General features: G+C 35.4%; 2 protein-coding genes across 2 annotated transcripts; both read left to right on the top strand.

Annotated features, from left to right (window-relative positions):
- The first annotated feature begins 2,826 nt into the window (after positions 1 to 2,826).
- Positions 2,827 to 9,958, top strand: LOC103480622 (integrin beta-like protein E). The gene is made up of 10 exons (XM_008435647.2): positions 2,827 to 3,005; positions 3,074 to 3,258; positions 4,196 to 4,333; positions 5,190 to 5,331; positions 6,321 to 6,498; positions 7,047 to 7,188; positions 7,546 to 7,683; positions 8,938 to 8,993; positions 9,083 to 9,168; positions 9,352 to 9,958. Exons 1-10 carry the CDS (start codon positions 2,889 to 2,891, stop codon positions 9,439 to 9,441), a joined length of 1,272 nt encoding a protein of 423 aa, XP_008433869.2. The 5' UTR covers positions 2,827 to 2,888; the 3' UTR covers positions 9,442 to 9,958.
- Positions 9,959 to 12,198: 2,240 nt separating this feature from the next.
- Positions 12,199 to 17,310, top strand: LOC108167175 (uncharacterized). Its single transcript, XM_017310333.1, has 5 exons — positions 12,199 to 12,315; positions 14,118 to 14,295; positions 14,866 to 15,007; positions 15,497 to 15,634; positions 17,250 to 17,310. Exons 1-5 carry the CDS (start codon positions 12,199 to 12,201, stop codon positions 17,308 to 17,310), a joined length of 636 nt encoding a protein of 211 aa, XP_017165822.1.
- The last annotated feature ends 2,450 nt before the right edge of the window (positions 17,311 to 19,760 follow it).

Here is a 19,760-nt window from a genome sequence, read left to right on the forward strand (position 1 = left end):
GTAACGTGATCCTCTGATTGGCTAAGCAATGTAACGTGATCCTCTGCAGCAAGTGATGGCAAAGCGGGGCGTCATCACGACTTTACACAAGTGTGTCTCCTGGCAGAGGCTCTGCCGAACCCCTGGGGTTCGATCGAACCCAGGTTAAGAACCACTGAACTAATGACAATTATAAACAACAGAGCACTAGCGGAACAAGTCGGCGTCGGGCCGGGTGGCGGACCAATTACCGGGCCCCTAACAAATCACCGGGCCCCTTACGTGCATCAGCTGCTGGAAACTGTTGAGGGGGGTGGGAGAGAACGAAACTGAAACTGTTGACTTTAACATTAAATACACCTTTTTCAACAGGTGAGGGCACACTTTTTCCGTCTATAATCAGACATTTAAGCGACTTGAAACCATTCCTCCCTCCCTGGCACCTCCAGACCCAGGCCCCCATCCAGCCCGGTTCGGGGGGCAGCCGCCCCCCCCAGATCCCCCTATAGCTCCGCCCCTGCAACAGAGAGTTAGCAGACTATGGCATATTAAACCTGGAAATGACCAAAAAAAAAACAGACGTGTGGATCATGACACAGTTTGTTGGTAACTCAAAAGCACGAGTCCAGCAGAGCAGGAAGAAATCCTGCAGCAGCTGAGACCTGACGCCTCGTTTTGGCTGCATGTTGTTCTCCCAGCCCTGCAAACCAACTGAAAATGCAACAAATGTTGCAACTTCGGTCTCAAATCCAACTGTGTCAACGTGACCATCGGGTGTGAAAACGCCCTAATTTGTTTGAACAGATTGCAGGGGATCAAGCGACTCCGTCCTTCATGCCGCCTGCCATGTTTCCTGTGGAAACTCAAGACAGCAGAGCTCATCTCTAACATGGAAATCAGCAGCTGTGAGGGTGATTTCCATAGAAAGTCTGTCTGGTCTACACAACCACAATTTGGTTAAAAAAACAACAACAAATGATCATATAGAGCAAACTTTAAGGAAGCTGAGGCCCGGAGTTTGACCTTATCTGGTGGTTCTTAATTCCCATCCGTAGTAATTACATATGCTTGAGTAACGTCTTTGAAAATATTTACTTTTAGGAGTATTTTTACTTTAATAATATTATTATGAAGTATTTCTACTCTTGCTTGAGTAAAATTTCTGGATTTTCTACCCACTGAATGAAAAACAAACATGTTTTAACTAAAAATTCACCAGACAGACACACACCTGCAGTTTATGTTGAAGCTTTTGAAGTTTTTTATTGAAAGAAACCAATTTGGAAAATTTTTTCTTTTGCTTGATTTTATTTTTTGTTACTCATATAAATCATCATTATATATCATTTTGGTCTTTAAAATACAAACATTTCCACTTGACTATATTTTGTCGAATGATGTAATTTTAGATATTAAATTACTAATAATTTAATATTTAAAAAATTACTCTACTTGAGTAAACTTCTTACCAAATATTTTTGTTAATAAAAACCCAGAAAAGATGAATAATTTAATATTTATTTCAGGCCAGTTTTGATTTGCCTCTGACCTCAGTGCAGCTCAATGCAAATCAACATCCGAGCCGATGCAAATCAGTTTGAATAGATGAGCATAAAAACACGTTTAAAATGAATTAAATGGAAGCAAAACAGAACAAAGTTAATTGATGGAGGAATTTGCAGGTTTTCTGAGAAAACCTTCATACTAACATCCTGTGTTAAAGTCCATATTCTTGTCAACACTTTTTCACAGAGTTGTGTAAATGAATGACGGGAACCAAACTTAAATTTGCATGAAACATTTGACTCCTCCGACATGCAGACGTGGTGTAAAAGCAGTGATGACGGTTTCACAAAGCTCTGAAGCTGCTGACGTATCAACACCCAGCTGCTGGTTGACGGGTGAAATCTGTCATTTCAGTCAGAAAATCTTTTCTCTGATTCTTATCTGGAAGTTTTATGTGAGATTTTTGTATGAAATCAAAAAAGTTACCAAACTTAATCAGTCTTAATGAAAACAGTGAGTGAAAGATACAATTGGGGGTTTATTTTATTTTTTTTTAATTGTCCAATTGGATTAATTGTTCCTTTATTTTCAATGTGCACAGCAGTTTATATAAAAATCTATCACATCGTTATTGAAGCCTCTGGAATAATAAAAGCTGCTGAATCTGACATACTTTTGTTCAAGTTTCATTTTTAACTCTCGTTTTTCCTACATGTTGCAGGTTTTGTCTCGTCATACAATGTCCAACATTTGCATTGTTTGTTTGCATTTATTTGGTTAGTTAAATATTCAAACAAAGTGTGTTATAACATACATCCTGGTCAATTAAATGTATTTGTCAGATTTTATGTTTGTTTAATCTGTTTCTTTAGATAAATGTAACATTTTCCAAAACATGATCACTAAATGTTGTGTAATGGTTATTAATATTCTGATTGTGTCGGTTTTTGTATTTATCCCAGAAACATTAATGTTACTAAATTGTTATTCAGACATAAATTTACGTTTGTTGCTGGATTGAAAATCCCTCTTTTATTATGTATCGTGTTTTTAACCAAAGGCAAATTTCCACATATTTGTGAACAATAAAGATTGTTATTGTTATGATTATGAACGTTTGTCATTTTAAAGTTGTCAAATTTCTCCGATAGAAAAATCACAAAAAACCCAAATATTTAACAGGCTTAAAAATAAGACCTTTTTGTCCTCCCCATTTTTCTTACATGTTAATCACATTAAATGTGAATATTTGGTTCACATTCATGTTAAAACGCCACCTTCAGAGTGTTGAACGTCCAGGATGTCAGTAGAAACGGAGGGGAGGAGGATGAGAGGAGAGGCTGTTCCTGTGGGAGTGAAAACCCTCCAGCAGCTCAGTTCTCCTGTGGTCAGGTTGCTGCAACATGTTGCTCTCTGTGCTGCTGCTGCTGCTGCTGCTCAGCGATGCTCAATCCACTCATTTTCGTGGTACTATGGTGACTTACTATCCAATGGAAACCAACTCAGATGGATCCATCTCTGTAAGTAGATTATTTATACATTCCTCCATTTTTAAGTGTTTTAAATCTCACTTCTTAAAAACCAACAGGTGATCCTTCGCTTTAAGTTTAACCACCAGGCCTGCAGTGATGGTACTTATGCTTGTACTGGAAACTGTGGTAATGAAAGTACGATTCTTGTAAATACCAAGATTGAGCAAGTCACTGGTTCTTGGTGTCAGAGTGAAAAAATCACAACTCGGCGGCTTCCCAACAACTCTCCATTGCAGCTTGTGTGAGTCCACGTTTACAATGTTTAAATTATTGTTTAGCTGTTTAGATCAGGGGTGTCCAAAATGAGGTCCAGGGGCCATTTGTGGCCATTGCACTGATTTTGTGCTGCTGCAATTCAAAAATTATGCAAATTTGGCCAGATGGAGATTTTTTATTTGTAATCAGGGTAAAAATGGTTACCAACATGATTTTCTTACAAAGTACAACACAAAGTTTTCATCTGTTTATAACCAAGTTAAACAAAAGGTAACTTTATACAGAGACTTTGACTGAAAATACGACTTTACTGCACCCAAATCAGCTTTTTCTCTTTCTTACACTTGGCTAAATATAGCAGGCATTTTGAAACAAATTGATCCAGATTCTGTTCTTATTACTGAGAATAAATGTATTCAGTCAAACCCAAAAGAAACCGAAAACTAAATGTATTTCTTTTAATACAGAAAACGTGCAAAATTAAAGTAGTGAATAGAAACTTTATGCAAAACACTCGATGTTAAAATTTTCTAAAAAAAATAATTTTTTGATTAATATCAGACGTTTTTGTTTTACAAAATACTTGGTTATGTCTGAATTTCAAATTAAAAATGTTGTTCTGAAAATTTTTCTAGAATTTTTCTGAGATTAAACACAAAATTAATGAGTTTTTGGTGAAAATACACTAATTTTATTCAGCCTACAACGGCCCTGGTAAACCGTCATAAAAACCGCTGTCAAGTTTTGGATCTACAATAAATATCAAGATACTTTTGATTTTTGGAGCCTACAACTTTGGCCCACTTGGCAAAAGTTTTCACCCCCTGGTTTAAATCATCAATATGAAGAGAGATTAGAAACTCAGAAGCTTTATTAGCTCAACTAAATACCAAATCTTTATTGACCCAGAGATAAAGTTGAACAAATGTTCTGTTAAAACCAATAATGAACTTTGGTTACAGGTTGTCCAGCACCAATTGGTTTACTAATTTAAATGGGATTGTAGACTGGAGAGCAGTGGCCGACGTTGAGCTGAGGCAGCGATCCGACACCAACAAACCAAACTCATCACCACAAACCACCGTGATTCCCGCACTGAGGTCATTCTGCTGGTTTCTAAATCAGTTCTTCTTCTAAATAGTAGCAAATTATGAGAAGCTGTGTAATTACTTATCATTAGTTGAAATCTGAAATGCTCTACTCATTTCAATAAATGAAAAATAATAAATTCAGCTGTAATTCTTTTACTTATTTGTGTTAATTTGTCAGAGGAATTTGTGACGTGACAAAAAATGTTACAAAAAGCAAAGTTAACGTTTTCTTGTTTTCTTACAAAACACAAATTGTTTAAGTTTTAGAACATTTTTTTAGGAGGACTTAATGGATTTAACTTGAACATATTTGAGTTAAATCCTTTAAAATATGTCTAGAATTAAAACATACTTGTGAAATAAGTGTGTTAAGGTTTTAGGGATTTGAACCCAGAACCTCCTTACGCCAATTAAAAGAGCGACAATTTAGACTTATCAGAGTAAAGTTAATTTAATATGTTTTTTCTTTTTTGTGGCTGTTTACAATTCAATCTGCAATAGGAGTGATTGGATTGATCCAAATATTGATAATATTGAAACTAAGTTGGTATAAGTATTGATTCTGGCTTGCTGAGAGGGAATCTGAAGCTAACTTTATTTTTGTAATGTAGTTTTTCTACTCTACCTGAAAAGATATTTAAATCTCCAATGATAATGTTTTGCGCTAACTTTATTTGACAAAAAGAATTAATTTATTTTGTTTTTGTATTTTTTCTGTTTATAGTTTACAGTGGGTTCTGTTTGATCAGAGAATTAAAAAATGGACGGACTGCATCAGATCTTCATCATTACTTTGATATGATGACAGCAAATAAAAGCAGACATGTTTACATTGATTAATGTCTTTATGTTTTTGTTCCATCAGGGTTCCATCAAACTGTGCAGTAAATATTCCCCTGTTGGCCTTTGACCCCGACGGAGACCAGGTTCAGTGCAGATATTCTAGCCTTTCTTTAGCAGAATGTGCGTCGCCCTGCACACCTCCACCTGTCCTCAGCCTCACTTCTGTAAGTAACAAGAGCTAATTTCATGTTAGAAAAATCCGTTTTTCTAACAATGGATTTCCTGTTTGGTTATTTTATCTTGAGGGCAGACTTCCCAGTTAGCACACATATCCTAAACATCTCCTCTATCCCTTCTTGAGATTGATTTTAAAATTGCGCAAATTGGAATTATGGAAAAAAATACGCTGAATGGAAACACTTTTTTCCAAGTACACCTCGCTGCAGCAAACAGAAAGAGACGGGGCCACTGCCAGTCTCATATCTTTGGAAATGGGACCATTGCACTCCGAAAATGAAGGGGGCGCTGTTTCCTATATCATCCGCGGTCTCTCGTTTTTATTTATTGTCTTTTGAAATCGGGGATATATCTTCATCTTTAGTAAGGAGTTCATCTCTCAGGATGTACTTGAACTTTTCTCTTTTATTTACTTCAGCGCAGCTCAGAGTTCTGTGGTTTTCTGTGTACTTCTAAATCTGGTCCTTAACTGCGTCTTCTTGGGTCTGCTACTGCCTCTAGTGGCGTGGGGGTGGTAACACAACTAACAAATACTACATCAGAATACCGCAAAGTCTTTATTATTTACGATTAATTCCGGCATTACTGGAACAGTAAAAGAGACTCTAATAAAACACCACACTTTTCCATTTTCTTATGGATGTAGTTCTAATTAAAAGACATAAACAGGACATGAAAGTGGTTTCAGTTTCACTCAATTTCCAACCTGTTGAAATTGTGGCAGATTTTAAAATTAGGTATTTCCTGGCAACTAACTCTTATAATATACGGTAAATTGCGAAAATAGAAGATAACTATTTAGTCGCTAAATTGTAGATATCAGTGGGATACAATGCTTATGTTAACAGCTAACTCTGAGTAAAAATAAAAGACAAAAATGTCTAATGAGAAATCAGTTTGAGTTATTTGAATGCATAATCCAAGTTACTAATCTGACACCTTGGTTTAACGTTGTGGTTCTTCTGTTTTTTTGCAGACCTGCATCCTGTCATTCAAGGCAACGTCCAGCAGTAATGAAGGCTGGTACGTCGTCCAGATGGTGATGGAGGATTTTCCCCGACAATCCATCACTCTGACTCAGTACAACGGGTCACAGGTCGTAAAAACTACCAGCGATGCCATCAGCAACATACCGATCCAGTTCCCCTTTCAAGGTACAGTCATCTGATCACCTGGTTACCATAGTAACAACCATGAAGAGCAAAATGGACATTAGATTGATTTATGTTAGGTTTTTAGGTGTTAATTATGTCCTAAAGCTAAAGAAAACAAAACTGATTGATTGACTGATTGGAGTTGGAGCTTCAACATCCACCAATCACAAGCTGCGTTTCCGTTACAAATGTCTGGAAAACTTTTTCAATATTCCACTAATGTTGGAAAACTGCCAGGAATTTGCAGATGCGATATTTCCAGTAAATAAGAAACGCAATTAAAATCACACGTAAATAAGTTAGTTTACCACTTCCTGTCGTCTTGTTCGTCGTTTCCTGTTGTTGATCACATGACTTGTGTGATTAGATTAGATTTCCACTGCAGTTTTTTTCTTTTAAAAGTCAAAAACGTGAGCTTTTCTGTAATTGCCGTGCTTTCGTTAAGTGAATTTATTTCTGTAATTCCAGTGTGCTCAGTTTTAGTTTCAGCTTCTAAACAGAATAGCATTTACATTTTCAGACGTCGTTTCTCTGCTGATGTTTTCCAGTGGATCCCGCAGTATCTTCCTGCACAGAAGGATATTATCGGCCGAGATTTGTGAGTCCAACTCCAGAACACGGAGCTCAGCTTCCCATTTTTTCCAATCAGTCCGTGGGGATAAGCGTACAAGCAGAGGCGACTAATTCTGTGTAAGGAGATGCAAAACACATGGAAAATATATTCAGTAGAAAGAAAACAAAAGGTGGTGCATGCATAAGTTCCTTTATTTGAATCAGGTTGTGTTTGGTTACATTTGACTCAAGCTGGAATTGGACCGAATCTTTTGTCCCGGGGAAAAGATTTATAGACATCATGTGAAATAAACTTTAAAAAAACAATTTCTGTTCGGATAGTCTTAGTTTTCTTGAATGTAAGGACAGTCTAATGGAACTGCTTCACTTTTTCAATGAAAATATAGATAAAAAAACATTAAAATGTTCAAGAAACAGCTGGTCTATTTGTAGGTACCATTTGAAACACTTCTGTATATTTTATAATTGATAAAGGATCACTGAGCTGCTGTTCAGCGGGCCGAACAACGTGGTCAAGACTTCATCAGGATCAGGAAGTTTCACTCTGACATGGAAACCATCTGCAAGCGATGAAGGACAGAGCCACCCCATCTGCTTTGTTGTCCAGGCAAAGTCAGTATTTTATATCACCAATGTTCGGACTATAAGCCGCTACTTTTTTCCTAAGCTTTGAACCATGCGGCTTATAGCCTGGTGTGGCTTTTCTGTGGATTTTTCTTTAACCACCAGGGGGCTCTTTAGCAGGAAGTGAATCATTGAAGGTCAAAATTGGAAGTCAAAGAAGAAAGTGCTGATTTTCAGTTTGAACAAACACATGCTAATACGGAAGAGGATTAGGGCCACTGGAAAAAAACAAATCTGACTTTAATCTCAAAGATTAAAGTCAGATTTTTATTTTCCAGTGGCCCTACTCTTCCGTATGCTAGCAGCAGGTATGACGGAGAAATGTTTTCAAATTTATATGATGCAGCTTTTACGTTGATGACTATCTATCTGGCAGTACAGATCGATATCCGCTGCATGAAAGCTCAGCGTGAACGAGTCTATGGTTCGGCGTTGGAGACGGAGGGCTGCGTCCTTAATAGCAGATTAATTAAGGACACAGTCCTCTGCTGCGTCTTTGTGGAAAACCGAGAGCGGCGGAGATACCAGCGGCTTATATATGTACATTTCCAGTGTTTCTTGTTTTTTTTTACTTTGTGGGTGCGGCTTATAGTAAGGTGCGCTCTATAGTCTGGAAAATACTCTATAAAATGTACAGATGAAATACTGAAATATACTAAAAGCGTCAAAGAACTGCTGTGTTCACTGCTGGTAATGATGGATAAAAATGTGATTTACTGCAGAAGCATAAAACATAATTTCACACTGAAAATTGTAGCTGTGCAGGCTTTTGAAGAGGATTTTTGCTTAATGTCAAGTTAAGTTTATTTGTGTATTATTTCTATGAGGGGCTGTTTTTAAAGTTGCACAGTAAATAATTAACAGCGATATTGTGGTATATTTGGTTTGTCAAACAGAAAAAACTGGGTTTTCATCAGATTCAAACAAAAATGTTTAATTCATAAGCTAAATATTTAGTTTACAAAATATATATTTAGCTTTCAAATTAAATATTCATAGCTAAATTAAATATTTAATTTTCTAGGTAATATTTAGCTATGAAGCTAAATATTTAGTTTGCAGACTTGATATTTATACCGCTGGAAATCGGCACCAGCACCCCTTGTGACCCCACTAGGGATAATCATGTAGATGATGCCATATGGACGGGATGATGAACTTACTGTTTAGTTTTCAAACTAAATGTTTGGTTCAAAACTAAATATTTGAAAAAAGTAATTGTTTAAAAATCTACCTCCACAGTGTCAGCACTGCTGTTTATCAGTCTGCACTTCGATGTGTTGTTGTGAATGTTACAAGTAAGTCTAATTTTCTAATTTTCCTCTTGTTTACATTTATTTATTCATCGTTTTGTGACCTGATTGTGTTTCTGCTGTTTTATTCACAGAATCACCGATTTATATTCATGTTCTAAGGATGAAGATCTCTACCACGCTCTCAATAAAGGACAATAAAGATGCCATCCAAAATTCAGTCAGTATTTATGTTGAAAATAATGTCAATAAGAAGCAGATTAATTAAAATGTATTTGTTTATTTTAAATCCACTCCACTGTTTTGTACTCTTATCCAGTGGATTAACCCAGATTCTTGACATATTTTATTTTTGGTCCAGTTATGATTGCACCCTAACTAAAAACTTAATTTCCTTTTCCAGATTAAAGAAGAACTGAAAACGAACCGCGGCTTTCCGCCATTCATAACTGTGCGCCTGCTGAGCGACGGGCCAGTGGTAACAGCACAGTAGGCGCCCCCTGGTGGCCAGCTTTGAGAATGAGCCATTTTTATGGAAACGCGCTGGACACGGAGCCACTTTATCTGGACATGATGTCACAACCTGTTATTGACGTTAAGCTTTAACTTCAGCGGCTTCAAACAATACATTTACAGTTTAATATATTTTAACTGTAATCTATGAGAATCGTACATCTTTTCATCGACTTTCACAATCTGCTGTTGATTTTTTCCCCTCAAATGTTCTCACATTTTAAAGTCATTTCTTAATGTCAGGTTCTTGGGTCTTTGTAAAGAAACATTTTATGTCGTTTATTGTGTTTAAAGGTAGAAAGTGCTTCTCATTTTTTAATACCTGTAGGAAATATAATTAGGCTTTTTGCTGAACTTGTTTTTAGAAATGTTTACATGTGTTTTCATTTTGTACAAAGGAGTGTGAGAACCATGTTAATAAAAACAATAAAGCAAAATTATGACATAAAATTACGAGGATAAAAAAAGCAAATGTATGACAAAGTTATAGTGTTGCGAGAATAAAGTGATAACATTACGAATCTATATAATTTCATCTTGATTTTATTTATTATTTTCTTAGCCGTAGATGTGATATTTGTTGAATTTAACATTTTTGTCTAATTTAGAATAAATTTAAGGCATGATAAAAACATGTGTTGCCTTCAGTGCATAATTCTCTTCACCAAGAACACAGTTAACTTGACTTCATTTGGCATTTACTTTGATAATTTTTACTGAATTTCTCTGCAGTTTTTGTAAAATTATTTCAACCTTTGACTCTTTGTGATTTGATTACAGAACCACTAAACCGACAGTTTTATCTGCTTTCTGTACAGCATCATTAGTTTAGATTTTCCTTCTTTATTTGTTTGTTTTTCTTTTTAACAAGAAAAAAATAAAGAAAATGGAAATATGTTATCTGTTATGCACTTTCACAGGTTTGCCAGCAGGTGGCAGTAAACCTAAAAATGGCTTATGTGGCTCCTTACAGTTGTAACTTGTGACAAGACGTCATCATTCACCACTTTGACCTTCCAGAAACATTTCAATGGAGCAAAAATACTTTTTAAATGTTTATATTAATACTGCAAATACATGAACCTGTTTGTTTATCCTGTTTTATTTCCCTTAAAGTTTATGATAGTTTCTCAAACACTAAAGGAGAGACAGAGGCGGGTAGCAACTAATCACTTTTGCACAGTTACCTTCACTTCAGTAACTTGGACAAAATGTACTTATATGAGTATTTTTTACTACACCGCACTATTCATTTTTACCTGGGTAACATTACTTTGAAGTACCACTGACTTGAGAAATAATTTCCTCTACTTGTTTTCATAACCACATGTAAATAATCAGAATGATTAATATAATCAAATGTGCAGTATTTAACCTTTATACTTATTTTTTCTTTTGCTTATTTGTTGAAACTGTCACCATCCCGTTAAAGTATAATATGAGACAAGTAAGTTGTGAAAAAAATCGAGCTCCTGCGTTTTCTCCGGGTGCTAACGAGAAACAACCAATCAGAGCACGGAGGCGGGTCTTGATGCTGTCAATCAAGCTTGTGTGCGCGCCGCTCCACCTCTTCCCTCCATTGCTCTCTGCTTCTTCCTGTTAACGGAGTCAGCTAGTAATGCTAAGCTAGTTAGCATGGCTACAGATGGCAGTGAATAATAAACAGCTTGCTGTTCCTAACAACGATGCAAATAAACATCAGAGCAGAGGCAAACTTTGAATGGGACAAAAATAAATGCATCATAAATAGTCACTGGCAAACACAAGAAGGTGTTTGTGGTTTTTTATGGTTTCCTGTGAAACGGCTTCATGTGTGATAAAACTCACATCCACATATTTGCATAATACCTGATAACTCAGATGTAAATGTAGAGCAAATATATTTAACTTTAAAGTTACTAAAATGTCAGAACTCAGGTGCTGTTGGAGGAAAACGGTTATCTAATTATCATTTACCTGTGTTCAGGTAACTAACTCGATTAATTTCAGTGTTTGAAAAAATATAAACAAACTGATGAATTTATAGGTTTATTTAAAAATGTATTTTCGTTTACCTTTCAGTTTTATGTAAAAATGTATCGCATGGTTATTTAAACTTGTACAATAGATAGAAACAAGTAATTTAAAGCTGGATGAATTTCTCAAACATAAACAGAAAATAACCAGACTCAGCAATACAAAGACCTCTTCTTTCATATCATGTCATAAATATTCAAATATTATTCATATTTTCAACCTGCATGGCCAGGAAATTTTTTTTTCCTGCTCGATGTTACAGTTAGAGTTATAATACAAAAAAAAAACTCAGACCAAAACAAAACAAACAAAAAAATTCAACAGCTGCTGGAATCAATGATGAAGTTAAAACAGTGAGTTAAATGATCTGGACCCAAGCGGAAAGCGTGAAGATTAAATGGAGCCATTAGAATAAAGAATAAGGCCTCATTGATGTTTTTAAAGAGGAAGTTCAGAGTTAAATGGAAATTTGCAAACTGACTTCAGTTTAACTTCCTGCATTTCTTGATTATTCAATAACAGTTTCTTTAACTCTGTTTTTCCTTGCATGTTAATCACGTTAAATGTGAATATTTGGTTCACATTCATGTTAAAACTCCACCATCAGAGTGTTGAACGTCCAGGATGTCAGTAGAAACGGAGGGGAGGAGGATGAGAGGAGAGGCTGTTCCTGTGGGAGTGAAAACCCTCCAGCAGCTCAGTTCTCCTGTGGTCAGACAACATGTTGCTCTCTGTGCTGCTGCTGCTGCTGCTGGTCAGTGATTCTCAATCCACCCATTTTCGTGGTACTATGGTGACTTACTACCCAATGGAAACCAACTCAGATGGATCCATCTCTGTAAGTAGATTATTTATACATTCCTCCATTTTTAAGTGTCTTAAAACTTGATCTCACTTCTTAAAAACCAACAGGTGATCCTTCGCGCTAAGTTTAACTTCGTCTCTTGCCAAGATGATTCATTTGACTGCACATTTGGAAACTGTGGTAGTGAAAGTTTAATTCTTTCAAATACCAAGATTGAGGAAGTCTCTGGTTCTTGGTGTCAGAGTGAAAAAATCACAACTCGACGGCTTCCCACCAACTCTCCATTTCGGCTTGCGTGAGTCCACGTTTACAATGTTTAATCCAATATTTGATATTCGCTTTAATCATAATATTTGTTTAAATCTTCAGTATGAGGAGAGATTAAAGAGTCAGAAGCTTTATTTGCTCAACAAAACCAAACATTTTTTTGTAAATTATAACATTACAAATTGTCTCTATCGCATGTTTCATCATTGACTGGATAATTCAATTATCTATTGAGACAGATTTGAAATTATAAGAGAAGTTTCTGTCTCCATTCTGCATGTCCAATCCAGGTTTGCCGGTTCAACCTGGTTATATAATATTAATAATATTGGATACTGGAGAGCAGTGATTGGTGTTGAACTGAGGACCCGGTCCGACACCAACAGACCCAACTCATCACCACAAACCACCATCTTTCCAGCTCTGAGGTGATTCTGCTGCCATCTGGATCACAAGCGATGAGTTACATGAAAAGATAATAATACACTTGGATATAATTAGTGAGATCCTTATTCAGATGAGTTTATCTGTTGGCAGCAGGTTGGACATTTCGTGTGTTATAAGGATTAAAATCAAATGTTTTTAATTCGAGTAGCGTTTTTTAAAATTGCTTGAATTTTAAGTTTTCTTATGATCTTGCAAGACTTGTGGCATTAACTGTGAAACAATTGTGAGCTGAAGTTTCAGTAAAGAACTTTTAATTTTTAATTAATCCGTCAAATTTAAATTCAAAATACTTTATTGATCCCAGAGGGAAATTAAATATTGTTGTAACTCATTATCAATTCTTACAGCTGGACAGCAGTTCAACAATCCAAACATTTACTTTCTAAATATATTTTTACTCTAGCAATTAATAACTATATGAGCAAAGGAGGCAAAATGCGCCAGCATATAGGAGCCAATGAGGAATTTTAAAAAGTCTAAGATTAAAGAGGAAAACATCAACAATGTGACAAGAAATGAACACAGCCATGTTCCACAGTAATGGAGGCATCTTTTCCCCCTCAGAGTTCCTTCAAACTGTCAGAGAAATATTAGCCTGTTGGCCTTTGACCCCGATGGAGACGAGGTTAAATGCAGATATGCCAGCTTTTCCTCGTCAGAGTGTGAGACGCCCTGCAGGCCTCCCTCTGTCCTCAGCCTCTCACCTGTGAGTAACATGGAGATTTATTCCTACAACACAATCAGTTCAAAATGCTACATGATCAACACTTAACAAAAAATTAACATTACAATGGCAGAAAACAAGTGGATCAATGAAAAGGTTTTGTTTAAATAAAGTCTCATAGTTATATGATAAGTTTACTTCTCTCTATATGTGAGGATGAACTTCCATTTCCAAAAACCCTCGATGATGTGATTTCTTTCTACCACCGATTACTGATGGTAACGTCACAGAACCTCTTCAAAAATCCAAACTAAACTTTGAACTACGTCTGTGTTTTTAGCATTTTTATCTTTAGTTACTCTGCACCAAAGCTTAGAGTACTAAGATTTATTGAAAGACAGTGTGCTAATCTGGCAGCTTCTCTTCAGATTATTTTAATCTGTCTGTGTTTTTGCAGACCTGCACCCTGTCATTCAGAGCAACTTCCAGAAGTAATGAAGGTTGGTACGCCGTCCAGATGGTGATGGAGGATTTTCCCCGACAATCCATCAGTCTGACTCACACCAACGGGTCAAAGGAAGTGAAAACTACCAACACTCCAATCAGCATGATTCCTATCCAGTTTGCTTTTCTAGGTACGATCAACTGATCACCTGGTTACCATAGTAACAACTACAAGGAGCAAAATTACAGGGAATAATTTCAGGTGTTTAGTTGTGCTGGTTGTGTTCAGCAGCTCAGCTGGGAATTTTAAAAATTAAAGTTTAAAATGAACAAAGATAAAGTAAATGTTGGATTAACCGTCCGTCCATCTGTCCGTCCGTCCGTCCATCTGTCCATCCATCCGTCCGTCCGTCCATCCGTCCATCCGTCCGTCCGTCCATCCGTCCGTTTATCCATCCTGCATTAAAATTCCTTATTTTATTCTGATTTATTTTTTATCAGTTTTAAACATCACAGTAAGAGACAAACATTTTAAACATGTTGTGTAACAAATTTAGTTAAAACAGGAGTTTCACTTGTTATTACTGGAATAAGTAATTGTAATAATGTGCTGATGTAATGTGATGTAATACATTACTATCACATTAAGATTCATCTTCTAAACTCGTTTCTGTAGGATAATTTATGCCATAGACATGATTTGCACACGAACAGATGTGCATTAATAGAACTGATGCTGTTTCTGTCTTGCTGTGTTCCAGTGGATGGTAATGCTTTGTCCTGCACAGACGGCGTTTATCTGCCCAAATTTGTGTTTCCAACCCCAGAACATGGAGCTCGGTTCTACAGCCCCGTCAATCAGACTCTGGAGATCAAAATCAGAGCAGAGGCAAATCAGTCCAGGTAAGGAACCGGAAAACACATGAACAATACAGTGGAAACAAAACCAAGTATGATAAATAGGGCAGTTGCTTTATTTAAATCAGGTTGTGTTTGGTAACATTTGGCTTAAAGCTGCAGTTTGTAACTGTTATGCACCGCTAACGACCAGAAACAACCAATCAGAGCCAGGAGGAGGGGCGTTGGGCTGTCAATCATCCTCATGTACTCACTGCTAAATCTGCTAACTACTCACCGTAACAGGAAATCCTTTATTAAATAGCCTGAGCATTCATGACACACTATGCCAGGGGTGTCCAAGGTGGGGAAATTGTCTTGTTATAATATAAAGAATATTAAGGAATTTTTTCCTTAAAAAAGCTCCTATTTCTTGATGGTAAATTAATTTAAAGTGTAATAAGATACATGCACTAGACTAAAAACACTTGGTAAGATTTTGTGTTTTTGCAGTGTAAACAGCACATAGTGAACCTGTTCTTATAATCAATAAAGGATCGATGGAGTCCTGTACAGCGGGCCGTACAACGTGGTCAAGGGTTCATCAGGATCGGGGAACTTCACCCTGAAGTGGACGCCATCTGCCAGTGAAGGTGGACAGAGCCACCCCATCTGTTTCATTGTCCAAGCAAGGCCAGTATTTGTACATTCATAGTGATAAATCTGAAAGTTTGTGAAAAACGTCTGAACAGTCCAACATTATCAGATTTTATAAGTGTGCTGTGGTGGCGCAGTGGTTAAGCACAACCCACACATGGAGGCCTTAGTCCTCGACGCGGCCGTCGCCGGTTCGATTCCCGGCTTGGCGACCTTTGCCGCATGTCTTCACCTTCTCTCAATACCCACTTTCCTGTCAATTAACTATCAAAATAAAAAAGTCGACTAGAGCCAAAAAAAAAAAAGTTAACTCAAAAAAATTTTCTATGATATGCAGCTCTGGAAAAACAAAAACTGCTTTAAATGCTCAGTTCTCTGATTTAACTTTTTATACATTTATGTTTGAGTAAAATAAACATAATTTCCATTTTTTTCTTGATGTCCATTTTTCTGACAAATTTATGGTAATGATTGTCTTGGTAATAAAAATGGTATGAGGTCACACTTGTGTCTTTATTGTACCATAAAGTATAAAATATATAAAGGTCAGAGGTCATGGCATTACCCACTGTTAGATAAATACAAACTGGGAATCATTCACTCATTTTGAGTCTTCCAGTAAAGACTCAAAATGTCTTTGAGTCTTTACTGACTCAAAGACATTTTGAGTATTATTATTCCAGAATAATATTTTATTAAGTAAAAATATTATTCTGGAATATTTTTACTTAATATTCCAGAATATTAAGTAAAAATATTCTGGAATATTTTTACTTAAAAATATTCCAGAAAAAAATAAAAAGATACACATATTTTTTATTGTATTTGTATTCTTATACACAGGGTCACCACTTGGTGGCGCTGTCCTTCTTCACTGCAGGAACAAACGACTTAATTTACATAGAAAATGAAAGTTTTTCCTGTTTAAACATTTTTTTATTACATTACAGTTGTATTTATTTGATATTTAACCAGAAGTTGATAAAATACCCAAAAGTTTTACTCAAGTAAGAGTAAAAAAAGTGTTTGGTAAAAATTCTACTCGAGTATCTGATCAAATTATCAATAATTTAATAATTACATCATCATACAGACCAAAATATTCCATTGAAATTTTGATATTCTAAGGACCAAAATGACAATAATTCAAATAAGTAACAAAATCAGGCAAAAGAAAATTTTACAAATTAGTTTCTTTCAATAATAATTTTATGAAACTTTAATAAAAACTGCAGGTCTCTGTCTGGTGAATTTTGTTTAAAGTTCACCAGAGATACTTCAAAGTAAAAAGCACAACGTGGTAAAAATACTCCTAAAATTATTTTTGCTTAAGTGCGTAAATGTAGTTATTGCTCAGCTCTGTATTTGACATGTTAAATGTTAATTTTCTTGCACTGAATTATCTCCACAATGTCTATAGTTCAGTCTACCAGTCTGAGCTTCGGTGCGTTATTGTGACGGTTGGAGATGGTGAGTCAGTTCATGGGTTTATTCTTAATTTTTAAAATTTTCTGTCGTAAACTTATTATTTCTGTTGTTTTCTCATCACCAGATCCAAGTCCTCCTCCTAAAACATGTAAGTAGGATGGAAGCAGGAGTGAAAGTAACAGGAAGTAGTTCTTTATACCATGTTGATCTCTTGTTCTTCCAGCTCGTCTTACGGTTCTGARGCTGAAGATCTCGACTACGCTGCCACTGAAAGACAAGAATGAAATCGAGAAGGCGGTCAGTGAAGTCCTGGACTTTAACACAAACCATCACAACCTGAGTTTAAACCAAACTAAATTATTCCAAATGTCATTTTATAACCCAAATTAATATTTAAAGTAAGAAACAATCAATTTCCACCTAATTCTTCTTCCTACAAATATAAATCATCTTAAAAAACTGTTCAGAAAGGAAATATGGTGTGTAGGATGGGCCTATTTTTGATATTAAAAATGTGTAAATTATTGTACATTTAAGGATGAGAATGTGAGATTTAAATATCAATCAATGTGGGGAATAATATAAGAGTTTATTTGGTGAGAGGAAATTTAAATGTGTGTAGGTTGATGAATGTCAGACGGACAGGAAGTCATGAGATCTTCTACCTGCTCCTTTTTAAACAAATTATATAAAATTACATGTCAATCAGAATAATAATTAGTTTTACTATTATTTCCCCCCACTTTTTTTGTCTGTTTGAAATAAATAAATAAATAAATAAATAAATAAATAAATAAATAAATAAATAAATAAAACAGGGGTGTCCAAAGTGTGGCGCCGGGGCGATTTTTGATCCCTGATTGCAATACAAACTTGTTTTCCAGTTCCAGTTTGCAGTTTGATTCAGTTAAGTTTTTTAACTGCTTTCCAAAAAAGATAGAAAATAAAGTCTCTTAAATATGGGAAAAAATAATTAAATTAAATTTCAAAGTAAACAGAACCACAAACATTAAGTGGCTTTTACACGAGAACTAATTTATTTTAGTAAACTCCACTAAATAAAACTAAAGTTTGTGAAGAATGAGAAAAACACACACAAAAAAATCAAAAATAATAGAAAAACTATCAACATTTAATAATTTGTGGAGTTTTTAAATGAGGCAAACCTGCTAGATTTTAAGTTCCTCTTCTATATAAATCTTTATTTTATTAAAATATTGTGTTGTGATAGTTAAATTAAACATTTGACCTGTTTCTCATTTTTAATTCTAAGATTTTAAATGACTCTATCTAACATAGATGTCATGTTTTCCTCTGCAGATTAAAGTTAAACTGGTTGGAGGAGGGCTGCCTGCAGACATAAAGGTCCGTCTGCTCAGAGTCGGTCCAGCTAATAAAACTGCTGCCCCCTAGTGGCCAAATATGAGAATGAATCTAATCTCTGCTGGAAATATGATTTAATCTGTTTTTACTTGTTTATTTTAATTACTTCAGGGACTTATGGTTGTTTTCAGTACATTTAGTCTGTGTCAATAGATTTTCTTTTTATAAAATAGGGAAACTTTCACAAATTATCATTACAGGTTATCAATATAAAGTAAACTAATCAATATTTGGCATCACCTGAATTTTTTATTAAAGCGGATATTTACTGAGGGATTACTAATCTGTGTTCATGTGTAGCATTTGTATCTCTGGGATTTTAATTCATCTTAATATTTTAAATCCACTGTAAAACATTTGAGCCATATTGAGTTGTGTCTACTGTCTTCACTCTTTAAGTCAAACATATTTAGCCAGTTTTAGATTTTGAACCTAAATGTGAGTTTGTGAAAGATACATTTACAGCAGTATAAGTTGTGTTAACTTTTTATTCATTTTGTCAGAGAGTTGAATAAACTGAGTTTTTAGGTTTGTACTTAAAAAATCTGAAAGAAGAAAAAGACAGGAATGGGAACTATTTCCCAGAATGCTTAGCAGCACGTTTCAGTATCTTGATATGGAAGTGCGTCACGTTGATCTGATCTGTGTTTTATTAAAACAAATGTTTATTTTAATGCTTGAGGATAAAATCCTGCTCACACTAAATGTTTCATTGTGACGTTTAGTTTAATTATTTAAAAACTAAACGTCACAATTTAAAACCAAAACAATTTTCTTGTTAATTTAAATTACATTTTCCAGATGGACTTTCATTTTCAAGTTGAACCACTTTCAAATGTTTTACAGTGTAGTTTAGTGAATATTGACTTTCTTCAAGTGAATAAATACATTGAGCATTCACCCTGTGTCTAAACACTACATCACTACTTCAATACATCACTACTTCAATATCGATCTAAGAAATATACATTTTCAATGTGGTTACAGGAGAAAAAAACCTTTTTTTAAGAAAAATCCAAAATATTAAAAGCGTGGTTGACGATAGCTGTGAAGTTTCCTGCTCAGCTGTCAGTCAAACAGTGGAAAACACCTTCAGCGGTTCGGCCCAGTCCACATGTTCTGATCAAAGCCGTTCCAAAGGTTTGATCTTTAAACAGGAAGTGACATCCAGAACTGAATCTGGTTGGACCGGTTTGGTTTTTTCTTCAGGGCATCGACTCTAAAATTTGATCTTATCTGTTGTTTTACAAACTGATGAGCTCAAGACAGATTAGTGAAAAATAATAAGAAGGTAAAAATACTAATACCAAAATTAGTCAGATTAAATGTTGAGTGGACCGTTTGCTTGTGA

This window comes from Poecilia reticulata, linkage group LG18 (assembly GCF_000633615.1).
Source record: "Poecilia reticulata strain Guanapo linkage group LG18, Guppy_female_1.0+MT, whole genome shotgun sequence".
NCBI classification, from domain to species: Eukaryota; Metazoa; Chordata; class Actinopteri; order Cyprinodontiformes; family Poeciliidae; genus Poecilia; species Poecilia reticulata.